The following is a 22,674-nucleotide window of genomic DNA, read 5'->3' on the forward strand; positions in this document are numbered from 1 at the left end:
TGCTGGGGTTGAATGGCAGCTCGTTTGACACCTCATTCGTCATTTTCAAAGAAAATGGATAGCTGCTTCACGCAGGGTTAAGAAAATAAATAGATGTCCTGATTATGTTGCTCCCTCCGGTCCATAATAAGTATAAGTACTCCGTACATATTTATTATGGACCGGAGGGAGTAATGGTTACTAAATTGTAAGATGCTAGGGAGATTCAGTCAATGTCATCGACTTTTCAAACATCCATGGCTGATTCAACCATAACTCATTCGCCTCATTTGCCTTTTGGTTATCAATCAGGTTTTTTTTTTCCGTTCTGAATTAACGGACTGAGGGAGTACTAACCTCAACCCTGCTAACCTAAGCTAGGTTAGATTAACCCTGTTTTTTTTTGTTGGACCGAACTACCCAACGGCGTCTCCCACCTAACCGTCCGCAGCGGCGCCAGCGTCCAGCACAGGTACACCTGCCGCTTGCCTGGTCCCGCGTGCGCCCACAGGTCTACTCTCATGTGATGCGCCGATGCCCCCGGCCACAGCCAAATGCGGAAAAAATGCGGGAAAAAACTGGGCCAGACAAGGACCAAGCAGCGCAAGTCCGCTCCAGGCCGGGAGTGAGCAATCAGTTTCGCTGCCCCCCTCACAGCTGCACGTGCCCGTTGGCTGTCCTTTGATGAAAATGAATATCTAGTTTTCCTTTTGTTTTTTTCTCTTTTTGCCTTGATTGTTTTTCATATCAACCAGCTTTAGCCTGATCTCACCTTTACATGTTAACTAACGTTTGGGTAAAGGGTCGTTAAATAATACCGCAATTAGGATCAAACAACATGTTTACTAGGGAAATAAAATATGGCAATTAAGTAGTGGTATAAATACCATGGCAATTCTGATCAAATAACCTGATCGCTAGGGGTTAAAAGTGTGCAACTAAGTAGTGCTAAACAATATGGCAACTAGAATCAAATAACGTGGTCACTAGGGACAAGAAATATGACAATTAAATAGTGGTAAAACACATGGCATTTAGGATCAAATAATCTGGTCATTAGGGACAAAAAGCACCAAACAGAACAGGAATGGAGAGTGGAGCAAGCCAAGTATCGGCCTCTTTCACATGGCATCCACATCTGACACCAATCTTTTACTCTCTCATTTCTGCCACGAGTAAAATATATGGTCATGCGACACACCGTTGGAAAGATAATCGAGTATTCTTTCCAACGCAACAAACCGTGAATCATTTGGACGTGTGTAACAAAAGATATCACCGTTTTAGTCAAGGGTGTCCAGTCTGTCAACCCCCTGCGCAAGAATTCGAGAAGGTTCCTAATTAATGAGTTGGTTGGCTGAACCACCACCTCCCCAACGCCCCAGAAGCTGCTGGCATGTTTTGTGTGTGTGTTTACACCTATGTATGGGGTTTTTCCGTAGTATAAGTAGCTAGGACCTGCAACCATTGAGGGACTTTTGGCCATTTGACATCTTGAGAAACTCATAGGCTCATCCTGAGATTGGAGAGAGTCCTTGCTACCCTTATTCTCGTGATTCCTCGCGGATTTGCACCTAATTTGTGCTCCACGACTTGAGTGTGGTTCTGCGGGTTAGAGTTTGTGATTCCCCCGCGGATTGCACCTAGTTCGTGCTCCACGACTCGAGCGTGGCTGTGTGGGCTAGTTCGCGAATTGTGGATAGGCGATTGATTCGGATTGCAGGCTGCGGTTTGCATCCTCTTCGCCCGGTCATAATCTCTTATTTTCGTTTTGGTTCCTTGCAGCAAGTTTTTCCCTAGTACCTTTGATCCTATGCCGTGAAGATCGGGCCAATCCCCCCTAAGCACCTCTTTCCCGAAGCGGATGCATATCATGTGGTATCAGAGTTTTTGTTGACATGGTAGGATTTGTTTTCCCCTCGTGTTTATTCATCAAATCTTCAGATCTGAACCCTAGCAGTTTAAAGCTGCCACTTGTAGTTAGTTCTTCCCTGTCCATGATCCAAATCCCAACAAAAACCACATCCTAGCCTTTGTTGTGCTGAGATCTAGCCTTTTGCATTCCTTTGTGTTCTTGTCTTTTGTGTTTGCACCAAGTAAATCCTCAGTTGCTGCTGTGTTTTTGAGTTTGTATGTTAGATCTGTTGTTTAGAAGAAGAAAAAAAGAAAAAGAAAAGAAAAAAAAAGGAAGAGAAGTGCTGAAAAGTTTGCATTCAGTTTCAGATTGGTGAAAAAGAAAAATTCCAGAAGTTTTAGATGAAAGTGTTGCAGCCCAAACTTGGTGCAAAGGTTCAGATTTGTTTTGTTTTACCTTGGTTTGCATCGGTTGGATTTCAGCACTAACCTATCCTTGTTTTACATCCCACCAAACTCCAAAAAAAAACCCGTTAGTTTCTTCCTTTTCAATCGCTTGTCCACTGTCCGTTTGCTGCTGCCACACACCGCCGAGGATCATTAGAATTTGGGTAAGCAAGAGGTGAGTTGAGTGTTTTCCACGTATATATCACTTGCCCACTTCTTGTGAGATTTAATATGGCAGGTTCCAATTCGAGTGTGCATGGTGAAAATAACGTGGAAGGCGACGTTCCGGTGACTCTTGCGGTGCTTGATGCTAAGATTCGAGAAGTTCTCAACGCAGAGATGGACACACGCTTTGCATCCCTTGAAAGGTTGCTCGGTGAACGTCTACCTACAGCGGGTAATGGGGCTCAACACCAACCTTGCCCCGCTGCCTCGCTGGTCGCCGACAATGGAAGAAACCCCGACAACGACGGCCGCTATGGTGGCCGTGAATGAGCTGCCTTTGTCCGTATCAACGGCACCCCTGGTGTTGGTGCTGATAGAAAGCATGGTGACGTTGCTGCACCTCATGTGGGTGTACAGCATGGAGGAGGAGCTCACGGGCGAGGCCATGGGCCCCGTGGGTTTGCCGCTGGTCACCGTCGGCGAGCTGCACATGATGGTGATGACATGTTCAATGATGAGCTCTCAGATTTTGGTGAAGAGTTTGAAGGTGTGGGAGATTATGAACCACACTCACCAGCTTATCGTGGTGCTGATCTTGGTCACAATGGTCGACATTATGACCATCGTGAGAGAGAAGAACGTGACAGCCTAGCAAAGGTGAAGTTAAACATACCATCATTCACGGGGAAGGAGGATCCGGATGCTTATATCGAGTGGGAAGAGAGGTGTGATCACATCTTCCGCGTTCATAGATTTTCTGAGGCAAAGAGAGTTGATCTTGCTTTTCATGGAGTTCTCCGGCTATGCACTTACTTGGTGGAATCAGTTGCAAGAAGATAGATTTGCATCGGGTAATGAATATGTTCGTAGCTGGACTATGATGAAAAGAATCATGAGGCACCGTTTTGTTCCATCCTATTATGAGAGACAGTTACATAAGAGATTGCAGGGGCTTACACAAGGTTCCCGCACTGTGGAGGAGTACTATAAGGAGATGGAGGTATTGCTGATCCGAACTAGAACATGAGAGAGTAACGAAGCAAAGACGGCATGGTTTTTACATGGGCTGAATGATGAGATATCAGATTTTGTGGAGATGTTTCCCTATGATACGCTGCAAGATGTTGTGCATCAAGCTATTCGAGTGGACAAGAAGAACATGCGAAATGGGAAGTCTCGTGTCTCCCAACACCCCTCCACTTCATCATCATGGCAGCGACCACATCAGCCCTACAACTCTCAAACCGAGGGTGCACCACTGAGGCAACCTTCAGCCTCAACGGCCTCTTCACCCGCTGTTCGAAATCAAGATAAAAGACCCGTTGTTTCAGCTAGAGCATCCTCCACACCATCACCAGCAAAGAGTTTCACGCACAGCAGCAGTATACAATGCCACAAGTGCAAAGGGAGAGGCCACATTTCCTCTGAATGTCCAAGTCGAAGAACCATGATCATCAATGCCCGAGGTGAATGGGAATCCGAAAGTGATACTGAAAATGGTAACCATGAAGTAGAGGATGGACATGAGTGGGAGGTTGAAGGAAATATTTTGTCACATGAAAAACTTGAGGGAGAAGCGTTGGTTGTATGTCGTTCGCTTAATGCCCAAGTTGTGGAGGAAGAAAAGGGGCAGCGGCATAATCTCTTTCATACCCGTCGCCTTGTCAATTCCAAGCTATGTCGAGTAATTGTAGATAGGCAGCTGCAACAATATTGCAAGTACGGAGATGGTAGAAAAATTACAATTGCAACCAAGAGTCACCCACACCCGTACCGGATGCAATGGTTGAATGATTGTGGATCCATAAAAGCGTGCAGCAGCGTGCGCATACCATTTTCAGTAGGAGCATATGTAGATGAAGTGGAATGCGATGTGGTTCCAATGCATGATTGTCACTTGCTGCTGGGACGCCCTTGGTTGCATGACCGTGATGTGCAAATCAGTGGGCGTGCAAATCGTTTGTGCTTTATTCATGGAAGAGAAAAGTATACATGGCTGTCTATGACACCCGAGGAGATTTATCTTGACGACTTAAAAAGAAAAGGCAGGGAGAGAGTGATCATACACAAAGAGTGAGCCACAAACAAAGTGAGGAAGTGTCTCCACAGCCAAAGTACAAAATACTGTAGTTTGTAAAATACGGCCTCGTGCCACCCTTACATGTAAATGTCGTTAAGAGATACCTTGATTCTTGCTTCATAGGAAAATGTAGAACTAATTGCAGCATGCAAATTTGTGATTTTCGTACAAATCACAGATTAATGTATTTCTTCACGAAGTGTATAGCTGTCATGTATGGTTACACTGAAGAATCATGTTTTTAAAAGAAATATGATTTTCTTTTTTCTCCAAATGACAATATGGATCACGAAGAAAGAAGAGGTTCACTCAGTACTGTTTCACTGTAGGCCACTAGACCAATTCAAGCGACTGACCAATGAATTCCAACTCTAGAGAGTTTGCGATGCAATACTTATTTATGCTTATTTGAACCTTTTTTTATGAGGCTAACCGTATAAGAACTTTCAGCAAAATAAGTGACCTAGAACCTTGAAGATTACAATGTGCAACACTGTGAAGGGCCAAAAACGTCATTCCCGGATTCGCTTCAGAAGTCACAACAAAATGTGGCCGTACTGGAACCAAAACACTATAATGAGGCATAGCAACAAGATAAACACATTTCGACTAAACAGCACTGTCACCAATTGTTAGTCCAAAAGATTTTGCATATCCATAACTAGCGCGCAAAATATAAAGAACCACATTAGTCTCACAAGTTACTCCAGGATCTCTCCCAACTCCAAAGAGAAAATTTCAAGATTGCTTAAACAAATACAGAAGAAACACAACACGGCGCTGCCTATCTCGCCATATTGTTTAGCTCTTGGTCTTATCCTTGGTCTTCTGGATCTTCAGCACCTTCTTAACGATCTTCTGCTCCTCCACCAAAAATGCCCTGATGATCCTGCAAGCCACAAATATAATACCTTAGCTGAAAGGCACATCAGGTAAGTAAGAAGTGTGTTGTGAGTTATTCCGGTATGTTTTATGAATGATGGTTACCTCTCCCGGACTGCAGGACCAGACAGAACACCACCATACGGACGGTTCACGGTCCTCCGGTTCCGTGACAACCTGGACCTCTTGTACTCAGTAGGTCTCAGGTGAGGAATCTGCAGTTTAGCATAGGAAATTTCCATGAGTATACAAGCACATTGTAGTGTTACCAAGAGCTTATATACCTAGTAAACAAGACATAAGACTTCTGGTCGACGTAAACAAGTCATTTTAACCAGCTGTATATAGTGTTTCCCCCCAATCGGCACGCACTGTATATATATACTACAGTTATGGAAAAGTATAAGGAGGTTATTCAGCAGCAATTCTAAGTGTGAACAGAAAACATAACTTCATGCCACCTATTAACATATTGCACGTGATATATGGGCTCAAATACAGCAAACAAAAGCTTCTTACTACAGCCCAACAGTAAGTGAGTTACTAACAATTGCAGTCTCCTTACTAAGATCAGACCATTATACTAACATAAACAGATAAATATACCCAAATGATATGAACCGAGCAGACAAATTAAGCATAACCCATCGCACAATGCATGATTCAGCAAGAGTCAGCATCAGGTCTCCACCATTTGCAATCAGAGTTCATGCCAACATAAACGAAAATAATTATGCAGGATACTAAAATGCCAGGTTCAGAGGACATAATCCAAGCATTGTTATTTTTATCGATAATTTGTGTATATTTCCATCAATAACGGTTTGATTAAAATCTAACGGAATAGCAGATAAATATAGTAGAATCGAAACACGCACTCCTTGGATCTTCTTCCCGGTGACAGGGCATTTCGGCCCACTCGCCCGCTTCTTGGTGTACTGGTACACAAGCTTCCCACCTAGTAATCAACAACACGAACGAAGAACTATTTAGTCAACATCCGGAGGGGAATCCCCAGAAAAAAATTCCTACTCGAAATTAAACTGCCGAAGTGCGGTGACCATCAATCGGATGTAAGAATCATGCGTGTTAAACCCAACTAAGTGTAAGCCAAGCACGAGCAGCGGCCATCCCACCCAGGCAATTGCGAGATTGAGAGCAGAAGCTGTAGCCACCGCCCACCGATCTGGCTCACCTGGGGTCTTGACGACGCGGGTCTGGTTGGACTTGGTGGCGTAGCTGTGCCGTTTCCGGTAGGTCAGCCGCTGCACCATCTCGCCGCCCTGGATCTCCCGGAGTACTCCCGCTGCGAGAGCTCGCTCTCTGGTCTTCTCCCTCTTTCTGTGGCGAGGCGGCGGAGAATGGAACTGAGGGATGGGGAGAGGGGAGAGAATTTATAGGTGCGTCGTTGGTCAGGTAACCTAGATCTGACGGTGGAAAAACGATTTATCGATTGATCCGTTCCGACGGTTGGAGTTCGCTGTCTCGGATTAATTTAGGTTCTGACAATATATAAGTGCTTCCATCCGTTAATTAACTGAGGTGGATTTTATAATTTATACAAATTCACCTCACTTAATTTAAATTATACAAATCTATCTCAGTTAATTTGGAACTGAAGGAGTAGCAGCAAGATCATGATGTCGTTGTGCCCGTCAATTGGACAATAGGATGGCAAAATATAACTCCAGTAATGTGGATATTAATTTTGTACGAATTAAATATCTCTTTGTTAGTAGCAATGTAGCCAATGAATATATTTGTTAATAGTGGAAAACGTAAATTCTAATTTGTTGTGAATGTGCTTCAGTGGTACTCACTCTGTTTTAAAATATGATGTGAATTTCCTTTCCTTTGAACAATAGTCAGTCTATTAATATGTAACTGTTATGGATTGGAAAAATGGCATCCTATATTCGTACTCAAAGTATATATGGCTATGTTCTTTTATAACATATGTCACATGTCAATGGAGTAATTCTTGTTCAACCCTTGGTAAAAAAAAATGAAATACGTCTTAAATTTTGGAATGGGGTCGATATGTTCATAGCATTTTTTTTCCACCAGGCTAGTTGTCACTTCTTTTCTTGTCGCCTGGATGATTAGGTTGTGAAAAAACATTAGTGCCGGTGATCAAAGTATGGACTGGATAACTACATTGACCCAAATATTAGTGCCAGTGATCAAAGTGCCGGTTGGAAAAAGTTTTTCGAAATAAAACAAAAAATGTTTTCAACTGAGCGGAGTGGTATGACTATGACCACACGTGGTCGTCGACAAGGGTTGTATCCCCGTAATGGGTGCAGACTCAGGAATTTGATGGGGATTGCCGCCCAGCAGCAAAAAGCTCAAGTCTTTTCCTATGGAATCCAAAAGCTTACATGTATAACCACTTGCTAATATGGGCTCTCGCTTAGTTGAGTAACTAGCGGAAAACCCTTGCTTTGTTATTGTCATTCGGAAAGGAGCCAATGTGCTCTTGGGCGGTGGTCGGAGTGAAAAACTTCGTCACACCTTTACCTGTTGCGCATGCTTGTCGTTAGGCAACACATAGGACTGGTTGTGTCGAGTGGGTAAAGTGTAAAAGCCTCTGCTGATATGGGTCGGGGGTGGCCCGATCTTTCGATGAGATTGATAACTCTCGATTTGGGTAGGAGGTGACGTTGACGATCCGACTACGGCCTAGGAGACAACGTCTTAGTAATCGATACACCAACTCCAGAGGGTTATTGATCACGCGGGGGCACGATCAACCTGACCACGAAGGTCTTTATTCCTGCAAGCAATTGAAGAACAAACAACAACAAGATAAATAGCAGATGCAATCTAAAATTGCGAATATACTATATCAAACCAATGTCTCAACGAGACGATAAGTTGGGGTTCCAAAAGCGGTAAAACAGGTGGTCTAACCGACACACGCGATTACACGCAGTAGTAGCAATGGCTAACTTTTAACTAAACAAAAACCCAAGGCTCCATAGGGGAACTCATGGAGTATATAAAGGAGTAGGGAGAGGTATTTTCGTCCACCTTGAGGAGGAGGCTGAAATCCATGTCTATCTCTAACTTTCGTAACAAACTACAACTCTTTTGGAAAGATAAAAATAGAGTCGTCAGCTTGTTTTGTCCGTCACGGTCAGCACGCGCCAAATATTCCGGTGGGGCTGGATCTGTTGGAAAGTTATTAAAATTACCTTTCCAACAAGTACTTGTTTGCTTGATTTGGACTCCGTACGCGGCCTGGGTGATAAAACAAATTCGGGTCTCCTGACAGCTCGGATCCGAATCGGATTCAACTTTAATTCGTGATATCTTTCTCTAGCAAGTTCCGAATCATGTGCCGTTTGATTTGTTGGAAAGTAGACTTGAAATCCTTCTCTTCAGCTGCATGGATGTTTGATTCTTGTTGCACCTTCCGCTGGCCTCCATTGTATCTCATCTTGACCTTGGACTTGAAAAGCTCGACCAAATACCTACGTAATAAAATGATACAAGATAGTAGCTCTGCCTCTTCATGCATATGACATTGAAAACAAATAGTACTTGACTACACCTGATTATAAATGTTATCGAATACTATAGAATTGAGGGTGCCGAAGGTCGTATCCATTGTCATCATGTCCATATCATCTGCATAGTGTCAATCTAATCGATTAGCCATGCACCTGGTTATGGGCTAACTTTGAGCTACTAAGTCTGGTTAAGATGAGATCTTCTAGTTTTGTTTTCAAAAACCCCAAAAATGTTTTGACCTGATGGAGCAATATCCACAGAATGGGTCTATGGGAAGGGATGCTATGTGAGTGTCAACAGCATGACCCAAAGTGCATAGCTAGGTCAGCAGCATGACCATAATTACATTTCCAAACTATTTTCTATAAAAGGTAGAAATAGAGTTTTCAAAGGAAAATGTAGTATGAGTATTTCAAAAGCCAAAACCAACTGTTTTGCAAAAGAAACCTTAGAAGCCAATTTAGGAGCTATCCTTAAGCATGTACTTGCACTCTGTTAAACCATTTTGGGCGTGACTTGCGAGTACATTCAATGTACTTAATTATCTGTCCCTATCATGTGCAGAGGACGAAGCTTGAAGATGAGTTAGACGCGGGGTCGCGAGTCTACACACAATAAGCCTGTAGCATTGGTGGACTCTTCATTTTATTTGTTAATTGAAACTTCCGCTTGTAATAAAGATGTTCTCTGGATTATTATTTGTTTCAAATGTTGTAAGAAAGATGTGAGTTATGATATTCATCTTGGAGCTGTGTGTACTAGCTATTGATCCAGGAACTATTACAGCTTACACAGAGATTCGGACCATTACGGGTCTGGATCACCACAGTTCATAAAATCCAAAATGAGTCCTACGATTTAAAGTTTCAATGATCGAAACCAAACGAGGTCTAAAAGAAGGATATTTGCTAAAAATCCTGGATCCACATTTTTTTTCCGAATTGGCTAGGGAGCAGTCGCCTGAGAATCAATTTTTCTCGGTCGACGCTTGTGAGACGTTGGATCAAACATCAAGATTCGTGGAGCAAGAAGAAATCGCATAGTTGTACGAATAAATAAGGCAACATCCATTTACGGACAGTATAATCATCTTGTTCTGGTGGTCTTGTGCTCGGGTTCTCTAGATTCGAATCCTCATCTCGTCAGATTTAATGAAGTTTCTAATTCTTCAGTTTTTTCTTTTTTCTTTCTTCTTTCTTCACTTAGTTAGAATGGTGCACAAAATTTCACTGCAATTTTTAGAATCAGGTACAAAATTTCACTGGTAATTAGAATCGCGTATAAAATTTCGCGTGCAATTTTTAGAACTGTGCACAAAATTTAACGTGCAATTAGAATCGCGCATAAAATTTCACGTGCAATTTTTAGAATAACGCATGAAATTTTTAAAATCGCCATATAGTTTCAGGTGCAATGTTCATAATTGTGTACTCTGATACCTGCTGTCATTAATTTCACTTTTTTTGTGAATAGAGTTGAGACTATTTTTTGTGGAATCTATCCAAGGCCCTGGTCAAAGAAAAAAAAACACAAAATACACCCACACACACACAGACGGAGGGATGCAAGGGGACGGAGATAGGTGGGTGTTTTGCTAATCACGCTAATCACAGGCTGCAAGTGGCCGTCGACTCAGTGGTAGGCGTTCCCTTTTTTCTTAACCCACTAACCCTGGAGAAAATCGCATGAATATTCTCTGAATAAAATAAGCTTCTTGTTTTTAACCTGGAGCAAGTTCAAGGCATAAAACCGATGTCACATTTCTTGTGAGAGTATATCATTTTCATCCATAGGAGAGGAGAGGAGGAATTTCTGGCCAGTCGGCGGCAGGGCAGGGCAGCCTGCAAAACACCAAGCGTTTGGGGGAAAACAAGAGCCAAATCAAATCGGCACTTGTCTTCTTCTTTTATTTCCTCCTCGCCCCTCTTCCTCTCCTTCGCACCCACCGCCCGAGATCTCCCCCCCCGCCCGCCTCCGGCAATGGCCTCTCCCGGACCAGCCCCCGCCGGCGAACTCCTCCGCATCGACCCCATCGAGCTCCGCTTCCCCTGTACGCCCCCTATCCTTTCCCCTCATGCAACAAACGTTTTTCTCTCTCTCTCTATTTCTCTTTCTCTTCGACCGGCGTGGATCGATTGGTCCGCGATTCTCGTCTGATGCTTTTTTTTCTGGGTGCGCAGTTGAGTTGAAGAAGCAGATCTCGTGCTCCATGCAGCTGTCGAATCTCAGCGACGACTACGTCGCCTTCAAGGTCCGTTTGGTCCATCCTCTCCAGGAATCTCTGCCTGATTTTTTTCCTTATTCCGTACGGATCGTCCGGGAGGAATTCTGGGGGTTGCCTTGTTGTACGATTCGACGCGGTATCCTTGGGGATTTTTGTTTCCCATGGATCATATCGTCGGGTAGGTTTGACCTGATTAGTGGTCGATGGGTATGATCTACTATTCGTACGGATAGCTGTATGATGCGAGGAGCCGGATGTTTGGGTGCGCTTTGGGGATAAGAAACTCATTTTTTTGTTCGCTCATTGTGTATGCTGAACAGCCTAGAGCTGTTCCTCTCGAAACAAATCCGGCTGCGTTTCTCATGGTTTCCTGCATAACTCTTGGGTTTGTTGTGCTGTTGGCATGTGCTGCAGACCAATACATGCTAATCATCATATTTTATAATCGGTGTAATAATATGGCCATCAGTTCAACTCGGTGGGACAGGTTTTCTCTTGATTGTATTTTTTAACTAGGTCACTTCATTGTTTCCTCAACATTTAATGGTTAGAGAGTTGAGACATTCTTGTTTGTAAAAATATGGTCATTGGTGCAGCCCAGTGGGTTAGCTTTTCTCTTGATTGCATTTTATAAACTAGGTTATATCATTGTTTCCTTGACAGTTGATGGTTAGAGAGGTGAAACCTTCTGGTGCGTAAAATATGACCAGTGGTGCAACCAAGTTGGATAGATTTTCTCACTTGATTGCTTTTTTGGAACTAGATTATTTGTTGCCCTGGCATTCAGTGGTTCGAGAGGCGAAACCTTCTGCGTAAAAGTATGGCCTTTGGTGCAATCCAGTGGGATAAGTTTTCTCACTTGATTGCATTTTTTGAACTAGATTATTTCATTGTTTCCTTGGTATTCAATGGTCAGAGAGCTGAAACCTTCCGGTGTATAACTGCCTAAAGATAGCAGAATCGTTAGAACAAGTTACAATGGAGGACGCTTTACTGTGTTTTTATATATTTCATGTTCACTTTGTTATTTCAGGTGAAAACTACGAGCCCAAAGAAGTACTCTGTGCGGCCTAACACCGGGGTTGTCTTGCCACGATCTACTTGCGATGTTGTTGGTTTGTCATATTCGACCCACCCCCTTCTCCATTGTTCTCTATGAGATTAACCCATCCTCTGTTTTGCTGAATTTTGTGTATATGTATTGTTACAGTGACAATGCAAACACAGCGAGAGGCTCCACCTGACATGCAGTGCAAAGATAAGTTCCTAGTCCAGAGTGTTGTTGCACCATCTGGTATAAATGTGAAGGATGTCACGGGAGAAATGGTAATGTTTTTCTCCTTATATTTTTTGAAGAATGACATAAGAGTATGACACATTGTATGATTATCGAGGCATCAGCCAATGGATTATTTCTGGAGCTGGAAATTAACTATTTCAGTAGCATTTCTCAGTTGACTTTCAAGGTGCACCTTTATTGAATCGATTGTGTTGTTTGATGGTTTGGCAGTTTGCCAAGGAGTCCGGAAATAAGATTGAAGAGGTGAAATTGCGAGTCACCTATGTTGCTCCTCCACAGCCACCATCTCCAGTTCCTGAAGAATCAGAAGAAGGTTCCCCATCTAGGGGTGAATCAGAAAATGGAGATGGTCCTGCTGGGGGATTCACCAGAGTGAGTTGCCATGTTCAAATTTACATCCGCCAGTTAACATTTTATCCTCACTGAGGGAAATTTAATTGGTTCTTAAATCACTGCAGGCACTGCGAGAACGCATTGAGCCTCAAGAAAAATCTTTAGAGGTCAGTTGTTAGTATTCTCCTTAGGACGTGACTTTTATTATTAGTTCACTGGTGATTCTGTTGAGTCATAATTTTGTTGTTGTTTTCCATAACTTGTATCATATCACAGTGACATGCTACTTAATTGTTTTTTCGTGTGTTTTAACTTGGATTCCTTTATTTATTGAATAATGGATATGCTAACTCTGTCATTTAGTACCTTTTATAAATTTTCTTATGTTCTCATTTGCTGTCTTGCAGGCTGGAGCTTTGATCTCCAAGTTGACCGAAGAAAAAAATTCTGCAATTCAACAGAACCAAAAGATTAGACAGGAACTTGTGAGTGCAGTATTACCTGTTTCTTTCTTGTCTACTCTATTGTGCCATAGTGGACGCAGTAGGTTTTAAAGTTTTAAAATATATTATCTACAAGTAACTACTACTCCCTTTGCTCCGTAAAAGAGCTCATATTTTTCTCTCATTTATTCCCAAATATAGCTCATTTTTTTCTCTTGGCTCCCGCACCCGGCCAATAACTGCTCAAACCCATTTACTCTTAAACCAGGCACTATAAACTAGAGCTGTCTTGGTCTAAGTGCACAAATCTATATGAGCACTTTTAAGGCACAGAGGGTGTACCTACTAAACTCTACAATTTTTCTGCATCAAATCCACACACTAAAAAGGAAATATCTATGCATGAAATATATATATCTAATTTGAATTGGTGCTATGAGAAATATAAAAAGTGAAATCTTTTTTTATTTTCTTCTTTCTTGTTATTTTCAGTAGTTGGAACTTCTCCCTTTTTTGCTTTTTTTTATTACTTATTAGGCATTTTTACTTGATGACCAAACTAACAGAGTTAAGAAAGCAGTATTATGGCACTGTCATGAATCTCAAAAGGCACAGAACTGTTGTGCTTCCAACATTAAAAACCACCTGCAGTAATGGGTTTATATTCAAAATGCTGAACAAAAGTTCTAAAGTTTAAACTGTAAACAAACAAATCACTGCTAGGGAACCTTGTGACTGATGTTTGGTCTCATTCATAAAATGGGGTGGGGGACAACCCTATTCTTCTTCTAAAAAAAATCACTGCTAGGTTAAAGCTGGTAATATGGTGTTTACCTTCTATACTAACCAAAAAACATAACATCTTTTAGAAACAAATCTAGAGCACTCCCCATACATTGTTGTAATGTTCTCTTTGCTAAAACACTTGCTAGAAAAAGGTAACTGAACTAATGGAATTGAATTTAAGCACTGCCTAAGGAGGCTGAGAGATGCATGGGTTTTGATGGTCCTCTTAAAAAGTGAAAATGAATTCGTGATCTTGTGGTGTCTGTAATCTCTTGGTGGTAAGAAATTGCTTCGTCCAATGAGCAAATTGTTTATTGTAGTGATGTTTTGTGTCCCCCTAAAATATAGACTGCATATGCTGTGCCTTTGTGTTCAGGCTTATAAAAGAATACATATCTTCACCAAATCACCACGAAACAATTCTTATCTAAGAACCTTACTTTTCTTTAAAAGAATCTGTGATTTCAGTTTTATCATTTGTTTCATGTGGCAGGATATGATGAGACGGGAAGTCAGCAAGAGGCGCGGTGGAGGGTTTTCCTTTGTAATTGTCTTAATTGTAGCTTTGATCGGGATCTTCCTGGGCTATATGATGAAGTCATAATTCTTTCAGTCCTTATCACCTTGGCTATACCGAAGAGAACTGGATTTGATTCATGCTAGTCGTGTTTGGGAACTTGAAAAGACCATTCGAAATCAAATGTCTTCAAGTTCTCATTTCTGTTTTGTCAATATAGGAAGTCATGTATGAGAAGTGTTTTGCCTTTTAAGCTTCTTTTGTTGTTAATTTTATTGGGTGTGTTATGCTCTTTGCTGACGCCGTAAATTGGAAAATGCATTAGTTGCTTTTGTTAACAGTTTTTCACCTGATGCCTGTGAATTTGTCAGTTTGAATGTGTGTCTAATTTGGAAAGATCAATTGATTTGTCGTAGACAATTGCTTTTTCTCTTATCTAGGAAGAACTTGTGTTCTTTCCTTTGTTTCTAATTAGATGAGGTTTCTTATATTTGTAGTCTACGACATGCAACTCAACTTTGACCATTATTATTCCGTTATTCTTATGATGATATTACTAACATTGTATCTCGCAGTTTTTTTTATGACAAACGTTACTGCCTTTCTCACTTGACTAAACTATATCTAGAAACAATAGCACTACTCCCTTTGTCGCAAAATGTAGCGTATTTTGCCACTCCTTGAAAAACACATATAGTGTATTTTGCCTATGAATTTTAAGCTTTGATTGTAAGTTTCTTGTACTTTATTTCATTGGCAGGTACAAATTAAGAGTCACAAGGGAACACTTCTGAATATGAATCCAACGGTATCAAGATCATATAATATAACTAACGTGTTATTTGATTAACTGTTTAACAAACCATAAATTTTGATTCACCCAAACATATCCTGTGATGTAAAGACTCCTTGAAGTAGATTCTTGTGGTTTACCAATCCCACAGGATTCAAGAATACATACAATTACAATCCATGACTAAGCAGGCTGTAGTCCTTTTCCTAGTAGAAAAACATAGGACAAGAGGGTGCACTTCATGGGTGAAGTAATTGAATGTGATGGTATTTGACAAATCATCAAATTACTCCACAAATATGGTGTGTACACCATTTCCTGAAAATCTGATGAACAGATAAATGTACACCATTTCCTGAAACCTCAATTCAAAAATTTATCCATATTCTCAACTAGCAGATATGCAGGTCTCATTAAGGGATGTTCCCTTTTGTCTACCCTAAACAATAATCACAGTACAAACTTAAATGTGCAGTAATACATTATACATGCAAATACAGCCCCAATCTTATTGCCCAATATATTTACAAGGCACCTAAATTGCTCCTATATTTGGGCTGAGAAATCTTGAGCTGTTTTCATCTCTATCTTGTAAACCTGAAAAAATAATCTGAACATACATTTTCTACCCTCTGCTACTCATTCCTGGGGTTGTACTGGGTAAGTCACTCAGCAACCACATACATACATCCCTTAGCCTTCAGACCCGTGCCGGAGTGATGAAGAAGGTGATGGGACTACAAAAATCTGAATCCAATGCACATACGTATCTCGAGAACGAGCAGATCATGCTTACAATCTTACACTAGATCTGAGCAGGTACCTTCCGCATTGGCAGACTCCTTGCTCACATTGGAGGACAGCTTTCCTCTTAGCTCAGCACAGACAAGATGCGTCAAGAGGAGCCCAGCTAAGAGAGCCGCTGCCATTAACATTGTGAACACGGCGCTCCAGCTCTCCGTTGAGATGTATCCTGTCAGCAATGGCCCAATGGCGGCACCAACCGACCCTGTCCCGTCAATGATCGCTGTCACAGTGGCCAGTGCCCGGGAGTTGCCGTTCAATGAGCTGTGAGTGCCAAGGTCAGCTGACACGGCGGTTGTAATCAGGGCATAAGGGCCATTTACAAACATGCCAGTGATGAACATGAGGCAAATGTTCCACATCATCGACATACTTCCGTATGTACGATACAAGAAGAGGGCAGGTATCGCACAGTACATGAAGCTGGCAGCCGTGATTGCTCGCGCATTTAAGCGATCGGAGATGTGACCAGCAAGGACTCCTCCCAACACACCTCCAACATCAAAGATTGTTGATAAGCTGCCAGCCATCGTGTCAGAGAGGTACTCATTGCCAATAGCTGGAACAAGAGAAGGTCTATCAGTAATGCATAATTTGGAGCATGGTTCCAGTTATAACAGAAAAAGAGAGGGATTTCAATTGCTACCAAATCATCAAAGATATGGATCAATAATGGCACACAGATTTGAAGGATGAATAACAAAACTTACGTGTATGGCTGATGTAGAATGGTAGCCAATACAGGAAGGTGTATGCAACCAATTTGGAGAAGAAAAGGCAGAGAGCAAACGGTGCAACTCCAGGAATCCTCCATGCCTCTAGGAATCCTATTGGCTTATGTATCACTTCTTGGCCTGGTTCCAAAAGGGGCTCCTTTTCAGTATCCTTGTCCGAGTTCCTCTCCCCATCATCAATGTCTATCTCCATCACTTGAGGACTAACAGGCAAGAAGAAAAGCACCACCAACCCAACAAGAGCCATGATAAGGCTGGGGATGGCAAATGACCAACCCCATCCGAACTTCAGTAGAAATGCCGCAAGCAGTGAACCGGATATGTTTCCGATAGAAGTATGTGCATTCCATATACCCATAATCAATCCCCTCTTGCTCTTCCCAAACCAGTTTCCGACAACTGCAACAACTGAAGGCCACCCGGATGATTGAAATAAGCCAGCAATCATCTGAAAGGTCAGGTAGTAGTAAAAGTTGTGAATATTTAGCCAGTATCCAGCACCGAAGAGGGCAGTGAATACTGCAGTTCCAATCATGCCAATTGCCAAAAAGACCCTTAGGTCAAGGCGGTCACCAAGATGCCCAGCGAAGAACATCCCAAGGGAATACATTGCAAGGAATGCGACGTCTATCTCACCAAGCAAAGCAGAACCATCAGTGGTGTTAAATGGATACCAACCAACATTGAGACCGTTGTTTGTGTGCAATCGTCCCCATCGAGAGAACCCCATCTTTGTCTGGGGATCAAGCTCACTCTTGACGATGCTTGTTATCTTCCGAGTCATATGGAAGCAAGTGTATGCCAAGAATGTAAGGACCAAGACAAGTGTCTGGTAATTTCTTAGTGCTTTGGCACCTTTAAATAACCAAAGGCCAGGAGGTTTCCTACTCGTTGTCTCATGAGACTGAGCCATGATAGTACACACGGCTGCTTATTAAGTTCAAAACCCAGAGGACAGAGCAGACACACGCTTCTTGATACAAGAATGATCACCACCTGAAAGCAGTAAGGGAGGATGCAAGTAAGAAAATGGACAAACGGACTTAATCAATTCTGTGATGTGATTGGTAGCTGAAGCTATATATACATAATAATTTAGAAACATCCATAAGAGATCATGGTTTTCTTTTAACTCGAAGACACTGATCAAAATGCAACTTTGTCTACTGTACAATTTTTGCCACACAAACATGGGGGGAAATTGATGCATCCTATGATCCCAAGCATTTCAGGAAGCAAATTAATCCTTCTGTTCACTGGTCCAGTCCAATGATCAAAAGTGCAACCCATTGACTAGATCAGAGCACTAAAAGCATAAATCTTTCATGCTCTTGTTCCCCACAATAACCAAGACCATGCCAACTATGACGGTGAATGATCATGAACAGAGTACACTCTTTCTATCTCCAACACCACCAATAAATCCAGCCATCAGTGCTAACGCAATTCCTACCAGCCAATCAACTTAGACTTGACTTCTTAAGTACTCATTATTAACCTGGGCAGGTTAAAATAAAATAGTATTACCCTTAGTGGATGCAGGTAAAAAGCTGATCTGACATCAGCTTCTTTCCAAAATTCCCAGTCTGCATCAAGGTACACTATAAACTATTCAATTCCCAACCCAGCAATTGCTGTTCGAATGCTAAATCCACGGCTACGGAGCAGAACAAGGGCCCTGATGATTCAGGGAAGCAACATGAGAGACTAGCGTGTCTTCCCATGAATCCTCAGACAAAATCCTTCCCAACTCCCTCCGTCCTGCGCCCAATCCAAACCTAGCTCCCCTAGAAATCCATCATCTCCCAATCCGCAAAAAAGAAAAAAAGAAATCCATCATCTCCCACCGCCAAACCAAGAACCCACACACAAAATGAAGGAAAAAGAAACAAGCTACGGATTGGCCTAAAAGTACCAGCAAGAACGATGAAGCCAAGAGGGGCCGGGATTCGGGACAAGCACGCACCTCCGTTGGGGGTTGGCGAGAGTCCTCCGCCGATCCGAGAGAGGGGTTAGCGCGGCGCGGGTTGGATTGGGGTTTAGTATGAACAAATGCGCACGCGCAGGCAGGGATATGGAAGGAAGGAAGGAAGGATGCGTTTCTTGGTGGCTGTTTTCCCTTGAGCGGGTGGTTCGAGGACTTCGAGCAAAGCTCACCCGCATTTTATTCAGATGGCACGCCAAAGTTTTCCGGGCTATTTACGATGGTGTCCTTGGACCGTAATGCCCTTTGCATTTTCTTTCCTTTTTCTTTTTCTTTTCCCCTTTCTTATTTTGAGGAAAGAAGATATCCTTGCTTTTCGAGCCAACAAGGTGATTACAATCTGTTGAGATCCGGATTTGTAATGGGCTACACCCAACGTGACGATATGATCCATCTTCCTTCGTACGATGCATCTCTTCTCGTACTAGATTTCCTACAATTCTAAAATGCAGAGTAGATCTGAATCACCAACCCAATATGCTATAAGTCTCGTTTGGAATAATGTCGTGGTGGTGTCACGACAGATGCCATAGGATGGCTTAACTTGGTGCCGATGAACGATGGAGGAACCGGAGGAGGGAGGACGTGAAGGAAAACACGCACAAGTTACACAAACACGCACAGATTTACTCAGATTCGGAGCCCTCTTGTCGAGGTAAGACTCTTACTCCTGCTTTGTTGTATTAGCCGAGATAGACAAGCTTTACAATGGCGCTCCTTGAACTGTATTCTTGAGGAGGAAGAAGAAGAAGGGAAACCCTAGATGCCTAAGTGCTCCGTCCCTTCCTATAGAGGGGCGATGTTCTATTTATAGGCCGCCCATGTCACACTGACATGTGGGTCGAGTCCTAACGTCACCTTCCTTGGACCTCACCGGGCACGCGGCTTGGTTCCCTCCCGGTGGCACCATAGGGGACAAGACAATTTTATTTTTTCCCGGCACACTGTAGAAAATACCGCTATCCTTTGCCGGCTTCCGTCAAAGATTCTCTTTCGGTGCTTCTCTTGTGCAGTCGTCTGGCACCGGTACCTAAGTGGCGACTGCATTTTTCATAATAATGGTGACGCTGCTTTACCCTCTGCCGCGTGGTCAGGATAAGACCGTTGAGAGATCTCGGCGTGGGCCGAGATTAAGGTGCTCGTCCTTATCCTGCAAACTCATAAGACAATATGGTCATGCCGGCATACGTCCAGGATGCCGGCTTAGTGTTAGTTTGACTTTACGATGCCGGCATACATAACCATGCTGGCTTTGCATCCGTTATCTCGGCTAAAGTTGTGTCGTCATGACCCTACCTGGGTCATCCCCCCGACAAATAATTAGCGCACGTTCATTCAACTGTACCGATGGGATTAGTTCCTACTTACCGTGGTATGATTGGTATTTTGTACGACTGTGTTGAGCAATTTGAAACCAGAAGGCTCCAAGAGGAAATGGACCCGACCGTTGACCCTAACACAGACACAGGATCTTAAAACCGGGGGGATAAACTAGAGAAAATAGCTTCATAGTCTTTTAGTATTATTTTTCAGTAATTGTGGGTCAACTTCGAAATTGAAATTTTGTGCCATTACGTACACATGTGAATCTCGTTAATGTGAAATTCCGACTATATTGTAATTTACTACTCTCTCTCCGATCGGAAATTCCTATACACATCCAAGTCACCTATTTCCGAATGGAAGGAAATATGTTAGGAGGAAGGATGGGAAAAGCTTGTCCTCGTTTCCCCCAAACTCCGGCACTCTTGTTTAGTGCCAAACTTTGCTTGGACTACATGCTTCCAATATAAAACTTTGCTTCCAATGTACACACCCGATCGAGGAAGCTGGGATTGTTGCAAATATCTCATGTGTCGTTTTTATTTTTTCTCTTTCAGATGCACACAAAGGCGCTTGCAAATAAATGTAAGCCCACTTCTGACTTGGTACCATTAGAAAAAGAAAAGTTCATTTGAAAGGAATAATGAATCCGGAAGCTAGGCACGTTCCCGTGTACATAATTATAAGGTACGGGGGTATATGCATGCATGTGGCACACGCGTTCTGTAATCAATGTAATCGTGTCATGAGAAAGAACATGTGCAAGTCTTTGCCGAATTTTTATAGCACCACTCACTGGCGCGTCCATGGCTGGGAAAGGGGAAATAATATTAGGCGAGAAAAGAAATCGTAGGCTCCGTTCGATTTTTTGTATAAAAAAAAAAGGGAGAGAGCGCCAATTATATGCGGCAGGGCCGGAGGGGCAGAATCGGAATAATGGTGTAACAGCGAGTCCTACCTCTCTGTAGGCAAGCGGCGAGAGGGGGTTGTAGCTTTCGGAATATTCCATTCCCGCCAAGGGAATTATTCCACGCGTGCCGTGCAGATCCTCCCTTGCTTTTTTTTTTCTTGAGAGGAATCCTCCCTTGCATTTGCGCCGCGTCACGCATGCCCAACGGCCCGTTTCGGCCGCACACGGGGACGCAGCCGGCCTCGTCCAGGAAAAAAAAAGCTGGAGCAGTATATTCTGTGGTGCCCTACATTGCAGAAAATTAGTGGGGCCAGAGTAAAATTATAACTAGTGAGTTCGTGAAACCAAAGTGAAATCCGAGGAATGGAAAATAATAATAAAATATTATTATTATTTTTAGCCAAGATAAGATAAATGCGTACCTATTTTGTTTCCTCTCTTGTGAACCGGCGATTGTCCAAACATGGCTTTCCTTCCCAATATAGGGACAGTGAGAGTCGTAGTGTTTTAAAAAAAAAGTAAATGCGATGAAAGATCCTCGAACTATTTCAGTTCAGGTGTCCGGTATAGGTGGGAAATAATCATCTAGGCTCTCAAAAGCATGCTTTGTGGATCGTCGAAATCCTGATCAAATTGAATTGAAAATAGTTTTGGATAACGGTCAATGCGTCGACTGATACGAACTAGATATGGTAAATAATAGGATGTGCTTAGAATAGCTAAATGATGGTTTTCAAAAACAATATTATATACACAAGGCATCTGAAATACTCAGCTCCTGGTAGTTATAAAATGTTCCAAGTACCTTTTGTACTCAACGCCTTGGTATATATCTTGTTTGGAATTCTAGTCACTTTTTTGTTCAATGGTGTTGTAGCCACTTTTGCGAAGTTTTAGTCATTCTTATTTTATTTTCATTGTTTACCTATGTGGGTGCAATTGAACTTTATTTAGTGTTGCATTTGTCACAATTGCACTCTCTGTTTTGTATAATTGTTTCCTTGTGTACAATTATTATACTTGTATGATCAGGCATAAAAAGCGACTATTTCTCTTCTATACTCCAACTAAAGTGTAAAACGTATTTCGTTTCTTTTGACTGAACTTTTGATCAATAATTTGTAGTACTATGTAACTTTTGTGGACTAAAATCAAAATTACTTGCGTATGCTACACTTGTTCAGTGAGCTCGCAGAGTGCACCTAATTGAAATTAACCAGCCCGGTTACACGTCGGCCAGTGAATTAAGCCCCACTTCACCGCTCCGCTCCTAACAGTGCATCACAGCATGTGTGGGCCCAGTGCCCTGTCCCGGATCGTGTACCGCGCATATTAGCATATAGTACTGCCAGGCTGAAACAAACCATGTGGGCCAAGTGTGTCTGTCACGGATGGGCATGCATGGATGCGCCGTGAGCTGAGTACCATCTTGAAAGAAATTATCCGGAGTATCGATCGAGCTCAGGCCTTGGTTAATTAATTACCTCAACTGGAGAAATTAATTCCTCGTCCGAGGGGGCCCGGCGTTTTATCATCAATATTGCACGGAGAAAAATCTCCAGTTGTGGTGGTGGAATTGTGAATGCATGACTCTAATCAT

General features: G+C 42.5%; 3 protein-coding genes and 1 non-coding gene across 5 annotated transcripts; 1 reads left to right on the forward strand and 3 right to left on the reverse strand.

The window, feature by feature from the left end:
• Positions 1 to 107: 107 nt before the first annotated feature.
• On the reverse strand, positions 108 to 174 carry MIR5181D (microRNA MIR5181d). Its single transcript, NR_126954.1, has one exon. It is a non-coding gene; the product is annotated as a microRNA MIR5181d (primary transcript).
• Positions 175 to 5,116: 4,942 nt separating this feature from the next.
• On the reverse strand, positions 5,117 to 6,782 carry LOC100840028 (60S ribosomal protein L34). The gene is made up of 4 exons (XM_003573427.4): positions 6,603 to 6,782; positions 6,286 to 6,365; positions 5,513 to 5,622; positions 5,117 to 5,414 (listed from the first exon to the last, which is right to left on the reverse strand). The coding sequence occupies exons 1-4, from the start codon at positions 6,679 to 6,681 to the stop codon at positions 5,327 to 5,329; spliced, it is 357 nt and encodes a 118-aa protein (XP_003573475.1). The 5' UTR covers positions 6,682 to 6,782; the 3' UTR covers positions 5,117 to 5,326.
• A 3,960-nt stretch (positions 6,783 to 10,742) lies between these two features.
• Positions 10,743 to 14,928, forward strand: LOC100840333 (vesicle-associated protein 1-2). The gene is made up of 8 exons (XM_003573428.4): positions 10,743 to 10,973; positions 11,104 to 11,174; positions 12,181 to 12,262; positions 12,358 to 12,473; positions 12,658 to 12,819; positions 12,906 to 12,947; positions 13,188 to 13,265; positions 14,503 to 14,928. Exons 1-8 carry the CDS (start codon positions 10,904 to 10,906, stop codon positions 14,611 to 14,613), a joined length of 732 nt encoding a protein of 243 aa, XP_003573476.1. The 5' UTR covers positions 10,743 to 10,903; the 3' UTR covers positions 14,614 to 14,928.
• A 718-nt stretch (positions 14,929 to 15,646) lies between these two features.
• LOC100840645 (putative glycerol-3-phosphate transporter 1) lies at positions 15,647 to 19,012 on the reverse strand. 2 transcript variants are annotated; one of them, XM_003573429.4, is made up of 3 exons: positions 18,824 to 19,011; positions 16,834 to 17,853; positions 15,647 to 16,682 (listed from the first exon to the last, which is right to left on the reverse strand). In XM_003573429.4, the coding sequence occupies exons 2-3, from the start codon at positions 17,768 to 17,770 to the stop codon at positions 16,120 to 16,122; spliced, it is 1,500 nt and encodes a 499-aa protein (XP_003573477.1). In that variant the 5' UTR covers positions 17,771 to 17,853; positions 18,824 to 19,011; the 3' UTR covers positions 15,647 to 16,119. The 2 variants fall into 2 exon arrangements, with proteins under 2 accessions (XP_003573477.1, XP_024317831.1); XM_024462063.1 differs by having other exon boundaries at positions 16,120 to 16,682; positions 18,773 to 19,012.
• Between the last annotated feature and the right edge of the window lie 3,662 nt (positions 19,013 to 22,674).

Source organism: Brachypodium distachyon, chromosome 3 (assembly GCF_000005505.3).
Source record: "Brachypodium distachyon strain Bd21 chromosome 3, Brachypodium_distachyon_v3.0, whole genome shotgun sequence".
Lineage (NCBI taxonomy): Eukaryota > Viridiplantae > Streptophyta > Magnoliopsida > Poales > Poaceae > Brachypodium > Brachypodium distachyon.

Bases quoted from the DNA above. Each gene is read 5' to 3' on its own strand.
- LOC100840028 (XM_003573427.4), bottom strand. From the start codon at position 6,681: ATGGTGCAGCGGCTGACCTACCGGAAACGGCACAGCTACGCCACCAAG. The intron at 5,623-6,285 runs GTGCGTGTTTCG...GCTAAACTGCAG, and splicing joins CCGGGAAGAAGATCCAAGGA to ATTCCTCACCTGAGACCTAC. The intron at 5,415-5,512 runs GTAACCATCATT...TGTGGCTTGCAG, and splicing joins GGTCCTGCAGTCCGGGAGAG to GATCATCAGGGCATTTTTGG.
- LOC100840333 (XM_003573428.4), top strand. From the start codon at position 10,904: ATGGCCTCTCCCGGACCAGCCCCCGCCGGCGAACTCCTCCGCATCGAC. The intron at 12,474-12,657 runs GTAATGTTTTTC...ATGGTTTGGCAG, and splicing joins AGGATGTCACGGGAGAAATG to TTTGCCAAGGAGTCCGGAAA. The intron at 12,820-12,905 runs GTGAGTTGCCAT...AAATCACTGCAG, and splicing joins CTGCTGGGGGATTCACCAGA to GCACTGCGAGAACGCATTGA.
- LOC100840645 (XM_003573429.4), bottom strand. From the start codon at position 17,770: ATGGCTCAGTCTCATGAGACAACGAGTAGGAAACCTCCTGGCCTTTGG. The intron at 16,683-16,833 runs GTAAGTTTTGTT...CTCTTGTTCCAG, and splicing joins ATTCTACATCAGCCATACAC to CTATTGGCAATGAGTACCTC.